Consider the following 16,819-nt stretch of genomic DNA (forward strand, 5'->3'; position numbering starts at 1 on the left):
CACTGATCAAGGTTTAAATTCCTCACCGTGTCCTGTCCTTTCTAAAGCACAGGGCATGGGATCATGCTGGCTGATAACGGGTGCTTCTTGTGAATCTTACACTAAAATGTCTGAATCTAAAAGAGTTGGTTTCCCAGGAGGCAGCTGGGGGATCAGGACTGGGATATTTGGCCAAAGGGCTGGAGTAGGAGGCTGGCTTCCGGGAGGAGCAGGCAGGAGGGATGCCTGGGTGGAAGTGAAGGTGAGGTGAAGAGGCAGAAACATGTGATTCCAGTGGTGGGTGTGACCATCAGGAGTGAGGTCCCCAGGAGTACACAGTGGGGGCAGGGCAGGTGCTGAGGGGGTCACAGTGCTGGGCACAGGTGGGGCAGGACAAGGTGGGGTGACCTTCAGGGCCATAAAATAGAGTCTTTTCTTCACAGCTGAAACTCCTTCAGACTCAAAGCAAACCTGACACACTGAGAGATGCTCAGAGGCCTGATATCTTTCTGTGGTTTATTGGATCTAGAACCAGAATACAGATACAAGAACAAAGAGGCTGCAGGAACAGCTGGGGACCATCTTGGCACAGGCCCCTATCCCCAAACCTAGGGACACTAGGGCAGCCACATATCCCCAGACATACCAGAGCACTGCTGGGGCCTGAACATCCTGGCCTGGACCCCAGCAGCACACAGTGGCATGGGGAGGTGGCCTACAGAGTGGGGTGTGAAGGGGACCCTAGACCTGGCTTTAAGAAGGACACTCTGGTTCAGAGACAAGGTTCTAGGAGATCAGCTGTATGTAGGGCTTGCATTTTCCACTGATAGACGCTTTCCTGCTAAACAGTCCCATGATGCAGAGAGCTAAGAATTGGCTGAGCCACAAAACTCACAGTCAGGCCCCTCCAGAGACCAACTCTACTATGTCCTTGGAGAGAAGGCACATTGCAAAGCCAGGCACTGCCCTTGCAGGCTGAAGGTACCATTAAATAACCAAGGCTCCTGCCCGCACCTCGCAAGAGCCAGCTCACCTCCAGGAAGGCTGGCTGTGGGGGATACGTATAGAGCAGGCATGGGTCTGTTCTTCTAAATCCTTTCCTGAACCGCAGTGTCAACAACAGAATACGAGGGCATCCCTCTTGGGGCTATAGGGGACTTGAGGGTCACCAAGCCCCCTCCCCAGTCTCTGGGCCTGACCTCACAACACTGCTGAGAGGACCCCGGCCTGGGAACCCACCCTCTATGCTTCTGGGAAGTCCTCCTGGGCAGCTACTCACAGGCCTGTGTGTTGTAATTAAAGCCTCCCTTCCTTTTACTGTGTCTGTGGTTCTTCCTTGGTAGAAAGGGCCAAAAGAGAGAATGGGCCACCACATCCTGGCCCTGCACGTGGTCTTGGGTCTAGCTCTGGTCCTTCCTTCTCAGGAAAGCCTTCCCCCTCTCCACTTGTAGCCAGAGTCATGGATTCCCACATCCATGCAGGGGCTGGTGCCCCCAATCTAGGGCCCATTCCAAACCTCAGCCAAGGACAGAGCTGAGTTCCCTGACCCCTCGGGTGTGGCACTTTCCCTGTATGCAGGAGAGGGAGGCCAGAGAAAGAGCCGGTATGGGTGTAGTCACGTTCTGTGCCTCTGCCTGGCATTCCATGCTCAGCACATACCAGCTCTCTACTCCCCAGGAGCTTCCCCCTGCACACTGGGCCAGCCAGCCCCCAGGTCTCAAGACCACTGGCAGGCACAGTCGGTGGGCTCCTGCACTGTGTAGGGCACCCAGGTGGCGTTGGTGGCACAGAAGAGCTGCACAGAGCGGCGCTGCAGGCCCACCTCCCGGCAGCACTTGCAGAAGCGGGCGTAGGTGTTGATGTTGTAGTTGTAGATGCTGGCGGATGGGCATCTCCCGTCGCAGGACACGAGGTTCACCTGGAGACAGGCAGGCCAGTGAGGCCCACTGTGTAGCCCCGCCCCCCCCAACCCCCTCCCACCACCACTCGGGCGACACTCACAGGGGTGTTGCTCCTGCATTCATTCTTTCGGATGGTCATACGGATGGTCACCTTCTTGCAGGAGCGCCCATCCTCTTTACCTGGGGGGACAGGCTGGGTGAGGCAGCTATGGCTGAGAAGTGCTGGCAGGGGGCAGCAGGATGGGCCAGACTGGGGCAGTTAGTGTCATGCTAGAGGGTCTCTCTACTGGTGTTAGTGCCCATGCATTAGAGCCCCTCGCCAGCAAAGAGAAAGCCTTCTAACTCAGTGCCCTGGAAAGATGTGGAGATGGCTAGGGCAGGGGAGAAAAGGAACGATGTCTGGATGGTCTCAGGGGCTCTTGGCCAGGGAGGAGGAGGATCTGGAGACCAGGTGGGCTGCTTCCCCACCCCACCCCCAAAGCCTATCTCTAATCCTTGCCCGTGACCCTGGCCATCCCCCCCCCCCCCCACTCCCCTTGTGCCTCTGGCTCAGCTTCAGCATTCTGACTCTGAGAGGGCTTCTGGGTAAAGAATCTGCAGTTTCCTGGATGTCTGGAAACCCCAGTCCCGAGCAGATGCTTGCACGCCTCAGGCTCACTGGGTTTCCTTTATCCATCAGACAGGGCCAGGGATTTGCCCACTTCACACAGTTGTCACAGAGGTGGAAAGTGATAAGCAGGTTCCTCTGCCTGGACCACGCCTCCCACAGACAAGCGAGCTCAAGGCCATTCCTGCCCTCACTGGCTCAAATAGCTCATCCTTGGGCCCTTCCTTCACCACTCCTGAAACTATAACGCCCGCCCTCCCTGCACCCTGTGCTCCCTCCCTGCCCCCTCCCTTGCCTTATTTCTATCTGGGGCACTGTCACCATCATGTCCCCAGTATGCTGGGGAAACGGAAGCTTTGGGCCTTCCTTTGAATGGCCCCTTCCACAACTTGTGGATTCTTTTTTCTCATTCTCAATGAATACTCGCTTTCACACCCTGATACAGGACTTGTAAGTTTGTGTTCTTTCTCTTATGAGGCCCCCCAAGTTGCATAAGTTTCAATCCCCATAAAACTGGATGCATCCATCACATATATTTGACTTATTATGCGGGGCTCTCCCACTACAACATCAGCTCTATAAAGCTTTATTTATGCTGTGTCTGCAGTGCCTAAAACAGGGCCTGGCATATTGATGCTCAATAAATATTTGTCTGATGCATGGGCTCCCTCTGTCACTAAGGGTGCCTGCCAGAAACAGGGTGGAATCCTTTCTTGTGGCTTCTTGGCCTCACCACAGTGGGTTTCCTATCATCCCAGTGGAGGACTCCTGGCCAGAGCTAAGTTCACTTTTTCCTCCTTCCCTGCTTCCAGGAGGCAAGAGGACCAAGGGCTGTCCCGGCCAGGGCCCTCGGGGTCCCAGACCAAGGCCAGCTGAGTGACAAGTAGGAGCAAAGTGGTGGTGGCATTCGGCATTGATGGGTCCAGGAGAGGGGGAACCGCTGAAGCATTCCCACGCAAGCCCAAGGGATGAGGCTCGCTACCCAGCATGCACTGTTGGCCGAGAAAGGCCTTTGCCAGAGGCAGGGAGCAGGGGCCCCGCCCTCCCCTCCCCCACCCCCAGAGCTGGGGCCACCTAGCAGAAGGAACGTTGTTAGGAATAGCAACGTGGCTGCATGCCTCAGTCCTGTGGGTTTCCGAGAGGAGTACCTGGGTGGCAGTGGACACTAACCCGTGGAGGAGAGGCGGGGCTAACGGGGACCACAGGAAACAGGGTCCCCGGGGAACCTGGGGAGAGGGACATGGGTCGTAGGTCACACGGGAGCACATGGAATATTCAGGGAACATGAGTTGTGGGTTGGAGATCAGCCAATGAGGCACTGAGCCCAGCTTCCTTGCAGTATGCGAGGTGGACACAAAAGGGTGTCAAATTCTACATCCCTCCAAAGGACAGTCTGAGGACCCTAGGGAGAGGGGAGACGTGTAGACAAAGGTCCTAAAGCTGACTAGAATGTGCATGCTTATGTGGCTCAGGCTGCAGGTTCCAGGGGCCAGGTGTGAGTCCAGGTCACTCGGACTGAGACAGCGACCCTGTGGGCCTGAATCCCCCCCGCTGGCGGGAATCTCTGAGACAGGGCTCCTGACCACAAGGAGAATTCACCTGGGGGGCTTCTGGGCTCGGGGTCTTGGCAGGGGCAGGAGGAGGCAGAAGAGCTGATGAATCTCTGACCTCCTGGACTCAATAGCCCAATGTCCCCTGTCTCCATCAAGAAGTAAAGGCCTTTTGTTGGGATAGGGACAGGAGCATGGGCTCTGCCCACCCGCATATCTGTGCCAGTGCCGTGAGCCCCATGGTAGCGGTGTTATCCCTTCATCTAAACCCCTGAAGAACTAGCACTGGAGGTGCCAGGCCAGGAACCCGGCCCTCTGAGCCCTGACAGGATACCCTGTCCCCCGACCAGAGACCTCACCCCTGGGCCTCCACCGTGCTCACTCACATGTCCTGCAGCATCCTTCCAAGGAAGGTACCACTGAGCCCCCAACCTAGAGGGAGAGGAGGGGAGGTGAGTGGGAGAGCCCGTCCCAGGCCAGAAGCCAAGATCCCAGCAAGAGGCAGAAAAGGCACAAGAGCCCTGACTCAGCTTTTCCTCCCAAGATGCCCTAGGGCAGGTGTGCCAGGCCCTGCCGTCCATCAGGCCCTGGCCAGAGGGAGAAGGCGCCCCTGGGCTGGCCATGGGAGAGCCACAGGGACTAACCTGACTGGCTGGGCCACTGGCATAAAAGCTGCCAGTGGCCCCAGTAAGACCGGAGGCTGGGTTAAGATGGTGAGATCCTCCCATCTTTCCAGTGGCGGCTTCCCTCCTGCCCCACCCTGTGCCCACATTAGTGCTTCCTGCACAGAGGGTCCGAGAGGGGAGCGATGCAGGGGCTGACCCATTTTGGTCAGTGGCCTGGGCTCCATCCCAGCCCTGGATAAGTCATCCTTTTTCCTCTGGGCTCCGTTTTCCCACCCTTAAAATGGGTGCAGTTATCCCTTATAGCCCTCCTCCTCTATTATGAAATGGATAAAACAATGATGTGACTGTTCTTTGTAAATAAGTATTGTGTGTGTGAGCACATGCATGTGACTTTGTGGACATATACATGTGTGGTTTTGTAGTGCGAGTGTGTGTGACTGGGAGCGTGTGTACTTGTTTTTAAGATCAGAAACCTTTCGATGTCCAGTATCAATCTCAGGAACCTTCCTCATTTAACAATAACCAAACCCCCCAGAAATCCTTTTCCTTGAGGTGTGTGCCCTTAGTGACAGCTGTCCCTGCCAGTGCTGTTTTGGCTAGTGGTAGTGCCATTAGAGCATCAGAGGACTGAACTGTGCACCTGCATGGCATGTATGTGACGTCTCAGAACATGTGAGGATGTATGTTTGCATACATCCGTGTGCGGCTGTGTGTGTGACGCATGAGGATGTGGGGTGTGACGCGGTCAGAGCAGGAACATGGAGAGATGTGGAGCTGGGGTGGCAGGGCAGGTATGGCCTCCAGGGAACCCCTCTTCCCTCACTTCTGCACACAGGAGCCCCACACCCTGCAACGCCCCCCACCAGTAAGACAGGTGATACCCCTGGCTTCAGGCCATGCTGTGAGGGGAGAAGGCTGGCACTGACCTTGGCACACTCGGTCTCGTTGAGTGGCGGGCAGCTGATGGGTGAGCGGACAAGCACAGCGCCCAGGGGCGTGTTGCCACAGTGATGGCGGGTACAGTTTGCGATCCAGGACGCCCCAGGCTGGAGGGCACAGAGGTGGACAATGGGGACTGGGTGGCTAGATGGTCTGAGTGAACAGACAGGGCACAGCTCTTGGGCACAGGTGCTGCCCAGGACCCTGTCTGTGCCTAGCCCTGAGCCCCAGCTGCCTCCTGGGATGCCCTCCCAGGTGGGTGGTTAAGGGGCTGCATACCAAGAACAGGGAGGTGGTGCCGTTGGGGAAAGTGAAGAGGCAGGACACGTTCCTACAGGAGCCACAGCAGGCAGCCAGGTCCCGTGGATGCTCGTACTCCTGATTCTGCAGGACAGGGCGGGACCAGAGGGACCTCAGCCATGTGCCCACCTCCACCCTCCTGCTTTCCTACTGTCTGATGGTCTCTGAGCCCCAAGCCCAGAGAAGGCCCCCCATGTAGATGCTCAGAAAGGGAGCTCACTCCCAGCCTCTTATTTCAGACAGGAAGGTCATCCCTTAAGCCTCCTTTACAGCAGTTCCTAGACCCATTCCCAGTTGACGAAGAGCATTTCCACCCCTTTCAAAGACAGCACTGCTGGTGATTAAGGGTGCTGGTTTTGTTTCCACGCAGACCTCAGTCTGAGTCCCGGTCCCTGTGGGAATTTGTACAAATGACCGGACCTCCCTAAACCTCAGCTTTCTCATCTGACAAATGGGAATAATGCCAGCCCCTTTTAGCTTTTACTAGAAGCCAGTCGCTATCTTAGATACTGGGTGTGCAGAAGTGCACAAAGGGTAACAACACAAACACACAAACCAAAGCAATAGGGAATGTACCAGTCGTAAGTAGGTGCTTCATAAATACGTCTTCTATCAAATACTCGCCCTTGCCAGACCTTCACTCTTGCCGTTCCCCTCCTGGCCTCTCCCAACCCCACCCGTTCTCAGCACTTTCTACAGAGGTCTCTGAAGGGTCCCCTGCCCGCACCATGTCTCCTCTTCAGACTTGTCTAGAAACCTTGAGACTCCTCTAATTCCTGGAGCACCAGAGATCACCCAGGCCAGCCGCTGCCCCTGCCCACCCCCATCCTGCCCCGCACCTACCGCCTCACAGTGCACGTCACACAGCACAGAGGTGGTGTTGATTTGGTAGAAGCTGGTAAGAGGGTCGAGCACGTCAGTGCAGCGGGAGGTGTGGCACACGCCATCGGCCGAGAGTTCCACCACGGTCTGGCCCGGCAGCATCACCCCCAGCTCACGGCTCAGGCACACGGGGGCCTTCACTGGTTGAGCGTGCAGGATGGCAACAGTCACCAGAGCCCAGCACGCACATCGGGCCCAGCCTGGCTCTACCCCATGGGCTTCCCTTCCCCACTCACCGCACTCGTATTTGGCGCATCCACACACGTTCTCCACGCTGTGCAGGAACTCCTCGTCCAGCTGGGACTTCTCCCACTGGGTAGGGCAGAGGCAGTCAGCACCCCACGCTGGGGAAGCCCAGCCCTGCCCTTGGGAGCAGTCTGCCACCGGGGCCCTTGTCTCTATCAGCTGCCTCCTCGAGGTGGGTGGGGAGGGGCTGGCAAGCTCCGGCAAGCTCAGTCACTCCCCAGCCAAGGGAGAAATTCCCAGTATGGCTTCCCCACTGAGGATCACTCCCCGACGTCTTCTTCAGGGACTTAGGCCTCTCCTCTCATCCCAAGAACCCACGGGCCGCATCAGGGAGGGACCATTGCATGGCTTCCAGCCAAGAACCCAGCTTGGCTCATACTATCTCCCTTCCTCCTTCACCAGTTGAAGGGAGGAGGGAGGAGTGGGGGAGAAAATGAGAGGAAATGTGTGCTGGGGGGTAGGGGGTGAGGAGAATATATAAAATCTAGAAAATTGTGAAAAAACTTTAAACATAACTTCACATTTCTTACAGTATTTTCCCTTCCCTCAGTGGCTGTGCGGTCTAGTGGTTAAGGGCATGGCCTCTGGAGTCAGATTTCCTGGGTTCTAATCCTGACTGTGATTTACTAGCTTCACGATCTGAACCTTAGCTTCCTTGTCTGTATCACTGAGCTCATCGTGGAATCAACCTTGTTGGTATGACACTATATACACAAGGCCCAGGAACGTTCCTGACATATAGTTAGCTCTCAATAAGCATGAGCTGCCGTAAAAAGTATCATCACCTTCATCATCTTCATCCCCACCATCCCCACCATCATCATCTCCACCATCATCATTGTCCTTGCTCATCACAATGCTGAAGCATCCTCACGCCCACTCTATAAATGAGGACACTGGGCTCAGAGGGCAGAGCTTAGGACAAGAATGCCAACTTGTGATCCATGGCTCTTTGCACTACATTAAAGGAATAGGGTCTCCAGGGGATGGGAAAGAGTGGAAAGGAAAGGGGGAGGCAGGTCATAGACGGCGGGGAGGAGCAGGGTCTCCATACCAGGTGGCACCGGGGCACCGGGATTGTGTCGCAGTCACACTCTGAAAAACAGGAGGGGCCAGGACCTGTCTCACTGGAGACGTCCAGGTGGAAGTCTCCCCGGGCCTCCATGCCGCTCACTCTGGCACAGCCTCAAGCCCAGTTGGGATAGGGACTGGGGTGAAGAAGCCAAAATCTCAGCTTCCCTCCAGCCTAGCCCAGCATGGGAAGTGCAGCTTTCCTGGTAGGGCAGGTGGGGGCAGTGATGGGTCCTAAGCTCCACCAGAGGCGGGTGAGGAGAAACAGGCCGACAGACCAATCACAGGTGTCCTTTGTCATCTGGGCTTCATCCCGCCCCATCCTCCTGAAAACCCTTTCTAGAGCAGATGTGGAGCCTCTCCAGGAGGGAATGCATCAAGGGCGGAACTTCTGACCAGGGGCACGTCCTGTTGGAAGGCGACTGCTGTGGCCCCACTAGCAAACTTAACAGACACCACGTCAGCTCGAGCTTCAAGGTAAGGAGAGCTCAAGGTCACAGTGCCTGTGAAACGCTCTCCCGGGTCACTCAGTCATGTTTACTACATGCTGAGGCTTTTCTGTGCTCTGGGGACAACACAATGAGTAAAATAGACTAAAATCTCTACCCTCGTGAAGCTTACATTGCAGGCCTGGAAAAAGACAGTGAAATAAATGCAAAATAATTTCTCAACTCTTTTTAAATAACATTTTATATAAAGCTCACTGGTATTCACTATTGATCATTGATGCTCCCAAAGGAGTTTGAGGTAATTTTTGTTTGTTTGTTTGTTTATTTATTTGGGGGGGGAGGGGCGGAGAGAGAAAGCGGATCTCGAGCAGGCTCTGCAACAGCACAGAGCCTGACATGGGCCTCGAACTCACAAACCGTGAGATCACGACCTGAGCCGAAATCAAGAGTCAGACACTTAACCAACTGAGCCACCCAGGTGCCACGGAGGTAAATTTTAACAAAAATCATGCTTACTAACAGACAGCTGCAATAAAGACTTGCTTTAGAAGGAAAAACCTTTTGGGAACAAGGAACTTGATTTTTCCCTTCTTTTGTCCCGGGGGAGAAAAAGGTGTAGGAATGCTAAGCACCCAGAGATCAGATGCAGGGCGAGGAAGGTGATTTTGGCAGCTTCCATCTGGGGATTCTGGAGGGACAGTGGTGGGTCATTCCTCCCCTCCCTTACTCTTCACGGGGGCCCTGGATCCCTGCCTTTGGGGAAGGGCATCCCTGGCCAGGGACTTACCACAGGACTTGTAGGGGCAGCAGCGGTCTGGGCTCCACACCTCCACTAGAGCAGTGCCCATGCCACACTGTACTTGGGGACAGCGGAAGCTCTCACACACTGCGAGGGAGGGGAGGCAGGGGACACATCAGCTGCAGATACCTGGAGCAGAAATCCCCAGAATGCAACATTGGCTAAGGAGAGGGCTCCTCCTTGGGTTCCCCCCAGTGTCCTCAGACACCCTCCAGGGCTAGAGTCCTGGGAAGAAGTCTGGGCTCCTGGAGTCTCTCCATAGAACTCCTACTGGAAGACATAGTTCCACTCTGATGAGGCATTAGCGATATGACAATGTCAGAACCTTAAAGACACTCAGCTGGGCCTTCCCTCCCCTGAATTCTGTGTCACCCTGCGAGTAGTCAGGTTAGGATTATCAAAAAAATTATGAGGTGGAGGAAGAGAAGGACCTTCGTATAGGTCAAAGTAATGGGTTACTTTCTGGCTGAAAGAGGAAAACTGCAAATGTAAGATGGAGGCATCTGGCAGTCCCCACCGTAATCCAGGACCAACATTAGCCTGAGTTGCGGTGTCTCAACCAGCTAGTCTGTATCTCGTGATGTGATGTACGTTGAAGCTCGTGTTCTGTCGAGCCCCACACATAACTTGAATCCAGCGGGTCTTAGATCTAATTTCTAGTTTATAGGCAGCACAGAGGATGGGAGGAGCAAGGAAAACAGTTCCCGGAGGAAGCAAGTGGATAAATCTAGAAGGTAGGACTTTCTGCAGGACCACAACCCAAACTCTACAATTCCATGTCATGCAGAAAAAGATGCTTATGCTAGATTAAATGATATTTAAGAGACCACAGGTCCTGGGTTGGACAAACCAGGAAAATCATGGATGGGGTATGATAGAACTTGAAATTTTTATTAACATTAACTGAAAACAGCTGGTTAAAAAAGAGCATGTGCACATTGTTGACGACATGGATAGAGCTAGACGGTATGATGCTCAGTGAAATAAGTCACACTGAGAAAGACAGATACCATCTGATTTCACTTACGTGTGGAGTCTGAAAAACAGAACAAATGAACAAGAAAACAAACAAAAAGCCAGACTCTTAACTGCAGAGAACAGGGGCGCCTGGGTGGCCCAGTCGGTTGAGCGTCCGACTTCAGCTCAGGTCGCGATCTCACGGTTCGTGAGTTCGAGCCCCGCGTCAGGCTCTGGGCTGATGGCTCAGAGCCTGGAGCCTGCTTCCGATTCTGTGTCTCCCTCTCTCTCTGCCCCTCCCCATTCATGCTCTGTCTCTCTCTGTCTCAAAAATAAATAAATATTAAAAAAAAATTAAAAAAAAAAAAAACTGCAGAGAACAAACCGGTGGTTACCAGAGGGAAGGCGGGTGAGGAGCTGAGTGAAATAGGTGATGGGGATTAAGATACAAACTTGCAGTTATAAAATAAATAAGTCACGGAGATGAAAAGTACAGCGTAGGGAATATGGTCAGTAATATTGTAATGACATTGCGTGGTGACAGTCGGTGACTACATTCATCATGGTGAAGACAGGGTAACGTCTTCTTGAATCAATATGTTGTACATCTGAAACTAATATAATATTGTACATTGATTATACTTTAATAAAAACAATAAAACATAAAATAAAAAAGAGCATATACATGCTTATTTTGGTTAAAACACACACATATGAAGGCATAGAGACTATTTGGAAGGATATATACTCAAGTGCTGACAGTGGAAGCAGGAAGAAAGTATTTTCACTTTCTTATCTTTACTTGGATTCTGTACTTTATATAAGGCATATATAGTGCCTCTATAATAAAAGTACAATGAAGATTGGGAGAAGGTAATAATATCAATAGCCTCCTTATACTGAGCACCTCTGTATCCCGAAGACCATCAAGTATTTCATATATTGTCTCCAGGCTTCACAACTGCCCCTCAGGGGACATACTATTAGCACCTCATTTTACAAATGAGGAGCCTTGGCTCAGAGAGTTCGTGACTCGCCCTAGGCCACACAGCCAGAAAATGGCAGGACTGGGGTGCAAAACCATGACTCACTGACCCTGCCTGTACTCACTGCACACGACCAGGCTTTCTCCTGAGAAACGTGGAGAGACACGTGAACAAGAGAGGGGGGTGAGCTGGAGAGAAGAAGAGACGCGCAGAAAAAGGAGAGAGAAGACGAGAGGAAGGACATTGAGATCATCATCAGATCATCTTTGTAAGCTTGCCCCACTTTTGGGACCACTGGCCTCTGAGACCTCGGGTGGAGCCGATTGGCCCGGTGTGGACAGCGCATCTGGGGAACGCTCCATGGGAAACCTACACTGTTTCAGACTTGGTTTCTGACACTTGAAGCAGTCGGCGTTGCCCCTGGAGTATCCTGGCAGACGGTCCTCACTGGCACCGCTCTGTGCCCGTGAGGTTCGCTCACATTTTTCCCACAGTCAATGTGCAGTTTTTGCAAATGGGGTCATCTTTAAATTTAACCAGTCTGTTAATTCTTATCCATCAGGTGTTCTTCAGGTCTCAAATGCTGGCCGTACTATGTCGCCTAGGTACTATTAAGGTACTAGGTACATAGTACACCCTGTATTAAGGTACTATGTCCTGTAAAATTATCAGAAAGGGCCCACGCTTATTTGCGATTGCAAAACCAAAGAGCTTCAGAGGCTTCAAGATGCAGGGTCGTCAGGGATGCAGCCTCCATGTGCAGATACCAGGGTAATACAGTGACAAAAGAGATTGTGAAGCAGGGGCCTGGGGTCAGAGAATGAAGACTGTAAATCAATGCTAGGAGGATTGGGGTGGCCTCAACCCAGGCCTGTCCCTGGCCCTGGGCTGGGTGGCCATGGAGGGGACAGGGAACCTCTTCATGAAGCCTCAGAGCCACCCATGTCACAGCCTGGACCCCATACCATCCGGCTCCCCTGGCCTGGCCCTGCTTCCTCGGGTGGGGTCTCATCATGGCTTTGGCTACTTCATCCTTCGGTGCTCACTACCTGGGGGCTCCCTGTTGCTCCCTGTTGAACTCCCACGGTCCTGAGGTGAGGGCATGGTGAAGGGGCCTGGTGGCACATAAGAGTCTCATGCTCTACCCACTGAGCTAGCCGGACAGTTTCTGGTGGCACATAAATGTCCCTGGAGCCCCTTACGGTTAGGTCCTCATGTCCAGCTGGGACTCACCACACTGGTACACAGGGCAGCAGAGCTCTGTGGTGTTCCTGTCCACGGTGAGCGCCTCTCCTTCCTGACACTCGGGGATGGGATCTGGACAGTCGCCGCAGGCTGAGGGGGGAGAGGGGCCACGGCTGTCACAGGTGGTCCCCCCACCCCGGGTATGTGGGGGGGGACCTAAAATCCAGCTGTGACAGGAGTTGGACTAAAGTAGTGTGTTGTGGCTTCATGGGGCCTGTCCTGGAGCAAGAATCTAGATCTTTCCTGTCAACCTAAAGTCTTACACTGAACAAGCACCAACTTCCTCGTGCTCAGTAATATACAGGATGAAGCTGGGGTTGGTTCTCTTCCTCCTTCACTTCGCTCTGAACAGGAATCTCACCCTTCTGTGCCCAGTCCACCTGGAGACCCTCTCCCTTTCCTCCCTGCTGCCCAAGGAAACCAGTGACGAAGGGGTGGCTGGGATGCCAGCCGTGCACCCGATGGCATGTCCACCCACCGCAGAAGTAGGAGGTACAGCACGAATCCCCCAGGCGGCCCGCGATCAGAGTCTGGTCCTGGCGGCAGCTGGGGACCAGCTCTGCCTCACACAGGTCTGGGTCACACTCTGGGGAAAAGACAGAATTAAGTGCAAGGAGCAGACCCTGTCTGGCCACGCCTGGGCCCCCACCCTGGCTCTGCCCTGATCTCCAGTCAGAACCCAGTCCCCAGAGCTCCCCTCACCCAGCGGCTGGGCTCCCCTCCCCCTGCCCTCCCCACCTCAGGGTCTCTCACCACAGCTGTAGCTGGGGCAGCAGGAGTCCTCCTGGAAGTGGGGGAGGAGTCGGTGGCCTGGGTGGCAGGTAGGGGCGAGGCCCTCGCACAGGGTCTGGTTACACACTGGCCGGGGGGCCACGGGGCCTGTCACCTGGAGGCTGGGACTCCCCCCAGCCTCCGGCACTGCCCAGCACCTAGACAACTTGTCCCCATTTCTCCCTCCAGCCCCCCAAGACCCATGTTCCTGGAAGGGGCCTCTGAGGGTCACATAGAAGGTCCAGGGCTGGACAGAAGAGCATTAATAGGTAATATGCATTGAGACGGGTCATGTGCCAGCTGCTGTCCTAGATCAGTATAAACTTCTAGATTCTCACAACCCAGAAGGTGGGTACCTATGATCAGCCTCCTGCTACAGTAGAATTGACTAAAACACAGAGGATGTTAAATGATCTGCCGAGGTCACGAGGCTGCAGTGGTGGAGGAAGAGTTCTCCAGGCTGCCTGGCTCCATAGCCTGTGCCTTTAAGCCCTACGCCACGTTGATTCTTGAGGGTGGCTCCTGCCCCCCCCCCCCCCCCCCCCGCACCTCAAGACACTTTCCTCTGCCCAGGCCTTGTCCTACCCATCAAGGCAGAGCTGGAGCCTTTTAACAGTCTTAAAGTTGAGGTCGAGGAAAGTAAAGGGTCTGACTCACCACAAACTGTCCCCAGGCAGCAGGGATCCTCAGTGGGCAGGAGCAGAGCCACCTCCCCGAAACGTGGGCAGGTCTCAGGGCGGGGCCCTGGGCACTCCAGGTCCACTGGGACGATGGTGTTGGGAGCTTGGCACTGGTGCTGGCAGCATCCGCTGAGGGAGCTGTTCCAGGTCTCCCCCAGGGCCCGCGGCACCCCCGTGCTGTCGGTGCAGGCTGCAGTGGGGGGTACGGTGGGGCACGGGGCACTGAAGCAGGCAAGGAGACCCAGACTGTCCCAGGCTAGACCCTCCCTGGGACACTGACCATCCCCAAAGTGGCCCTGGAGGAATGCAGATGGGCCTCAGCCATGGGTAGCAGATGGGCTGAGGAGACCCTAGAGCAAGGCCAGCTTTGGAGGGCCCCACCCGGATAGAGGAAGAACCTACCGCACTTCTCCTGAGAGACGCAGAGTGCTGAGTGGCGCCGGTGCAAAAGGGTGCCCTCAGAGCAGACGCAGCCCTCGCCCAGCACCTGGCACTGCTCTGGGTCCAGCGGGCCAAGCAGCCCATCCTGGCATGTCTCTGGGGGCTCACAGGCTGCCACACATGCCTGGTATATGGAGTCACTGGAACACAGGAAGGCTGCAGGGACACAGTGGGCACCAGGCCTGGCTCAGACCCCAGGCAGAATGAGGAGGGGCCTCAGAGCATCATCTGTGCCTCAGCAGAGAGCGCAAATGGGTTTAGGGGCATTACCTCCCTTCTCTAGATCAGGAGGCAGCAAGGTACAACCCGTGGCCCAATTCCAGCCTCCCACCTGTTTTTGCAAATAAAGTTTTATTGAAATACAGCCACACTCCTGTGCTGACAGCTCAGAGCCTGGAGCCTGTTTCAGATTCTGTGTCTCCCTCTCTCTGTGACCCTCCCCCGTTCATGCTCTGTCTCTCTCTGTCTCAAAAATAAATAAACGTTAAAAAACAATTAAAAAAAAAAAAAAGAAATACAGCCACACTCATTCATCTACCTATTGTATCTGGCTGATTTTGCACTACAAGGACAGAGTTGAGTAATTGTGACAGAGACCACACAGCCTGAAAAGCTCAATTATTTACTATCTGGCCCTTTACAGGAAACATTTGCCAACCCCTTGCTCTAGGTCAGCGTTTTCAAACTTTCTTAACGGGAAAAAGCAGATTTTACATTGCAGTCCAATACACAAGTGCATGTAGAAGAGTGTTCCTCAAACCTGATTGCCAAGGAGTCACTTGGGAGTTTTTGAAATACCTTTGCCAGGATCCCACCGCAGGGCAACTGAATTGGAACCTCTTGTTGTGGGGCCCAACATTAATACTTTCTGAAGTTCCTTGGTGATTTCAAAGGGGGAGCCGGGATTGAGAATTACTGATATATGAAAAAGAATTTTTTTCACGAAATAATATTTAATCTTTCTAGGTGGAGTACACGCTAGCATTTTCTATTCTATTGTGTATTTTGAATGTGGTGTTGACCCCCAAAGTTGATTTCACACCCGCAGTTTGAAAACACTCCTCTGGATGACTTAGTCTTGTCATCCTTTATCCGTCATATTGTAGGTGCGGTCTTCCTGCGAGCTGTTTCCAGCCTATCTGGATGTGTTCACATTTATAAATCAATCTACTCGAGGCCAGTCTACCCCTGCCTACCCCACTAACGCAAACCTAACAGGGTGGGGAGGCGGTGGATCTCACCTCCATTCTCAGGGAAGGAGGGGAGAGACTGAAAGAAGAGAAAGATGACCAAGAATTTAGAGAAAGGAACTAACATTTCCTGGATGGTAACCATGTGGTGGGGCCATTCTGCACACACTGTCTCATGTCACCTTCAAAACAACCCTAGAGGGAGCTACTATTACTGTCCTCATTTTACAGATGAAGCAAGGAGATTCAGATAAATTAAAGAGTAATCAGATAATATTCCTTTGACTTATTAATATAAATTGTAATAAAAATAAATTTATTAATGTACTTATGGATTTATTTATAAAATGTTTCTTAACTTCTTAATATGAATGAATGAATGAATGAATGAATAATTAACAGGGGGTGGGAGCAACAGAAGCAATGGAGGAGTCCCCCACCCTCCCTGCTCCCCCCTCAGCCCCCTGACTCACGGCAGTAGTCGGAGCGTCTCCACTCGATGCACACGTGGAACTTGTGGCACATAGCCACATACACGGTCAGTGCCACGCAGGGCTGCTGCACGTACTTGGTGTCCCGGATCCACAGCTCACAGAACGACTCTGGGGGAACCTGGGCACGTGCATCAGACAGCGCTGCTTATCCCGACTCCCCCCATCCCAGCATCCAGCTCCTCCTCGCCCTGTCCAGGGGCAACAACGAGCTTCTGAAGACTCCTAATCCAGTCCCAAGTTCAACACCTCTGGGGGCCCACCCTCTGAAGGTAGTGCTGCCATTCCTAGCCCGGGAGGTCCCCCAACACTGGACACAGTGGGTACATACAAAGCGGTGACAGGCGCTGAAGGTGCGGTTGGACACCATGCGAAGGCAGGGTGAGCAGTCAGCTGTGGTACAGCTGTCTGGGCGGAAGCGGGTCTGGCCCACCGAGGTCAGGGAGCTGGGCACCTGCCAGCTGTCCAGAAAGGGAGCAGGGTCCTCAGCCTCACCCACCACAGAACCATCCTCCAGGGTGAGGTCATTGGCTGCGTCCCCATCACAGATACCTGAAATGGGGCAGAATTATGCCGATAGCTATAATAATCACCACCACACCCAGGTCCCCAGATGTCACTCTGCATATTTCTTACAACAATTCTTTGAGGCTGGTATTACTATTACCCTCATTTTATAGATGAGATAAACGAGGCACAGAGAAGAAAC

The 16,819-nt window shown here is 53.7% G+C and overlaps 1 protein-coding gene across 1 annotated transcript in view; it reads right to left on the reverse strand.

The window, feature by feature from the left end:
• Positions 1–481: 481 nt before the first annotated feature.
• The window catches only part of OTOG (otogelin), an 89,390-nt gene continuing 73,052 nt past the window's right edge, over positions 482–16,819 (reverse strand). Inside the window, 16 exon segments of the mRNA XM_019456074.2 lie at positions 482–1,897; positions 1,981–2,060; positions 4,424–4,469; positions 5,590–5,709; positions 5,882–5,986; positions 6,746–6,924; positions 7,021–7,096; positions 8,085–8,125; positions 9,338–9,436; positions 12,526–12,627; positions 13,016–13,123; positions 13,291–13,395; positions 13,966–14,178; positions 14,391–14,585; positions 16,093–16,231; positions 16,442–16,662. Of these exon segments, the coding sequence (XP_019311619.2) occupies positions 1,697–1,897; positions 1,981–2,060; positions 4,424–4,469; positions 5,590–5,709; positions 5,882–5,986; positions 6,746–6,924; positions 7,021–7,096; positions 8,085–8,125; positions 9,338–9,436; positions 12,526–12,627; positions 13,016–13,123; positions 13,291–13,395; positions 13,966–14,178; positions 14,391–14,585; positions 16,093–16,231; positions 16,442–16,662 (2,030 nt within the window). The 3' untranslated portion in view covers positions 482–1,696.

The sequence above is a fragment of the Panthera pardus genome, unplaced genomic scaffold (genome assembly GCF_024362965.1).
Source record: "Panthera pardus isolate Hobbes unplaced genomic scaffold, ASM2436296v1 HiC_scaffold_12, whole genome shotgun sequence".
Taxonomy (NCBI): Eukaryota; Metazoa; Chordata; class Mammalia; order Carnivora; family Felidae; genus Panthera; species Panthera pardus.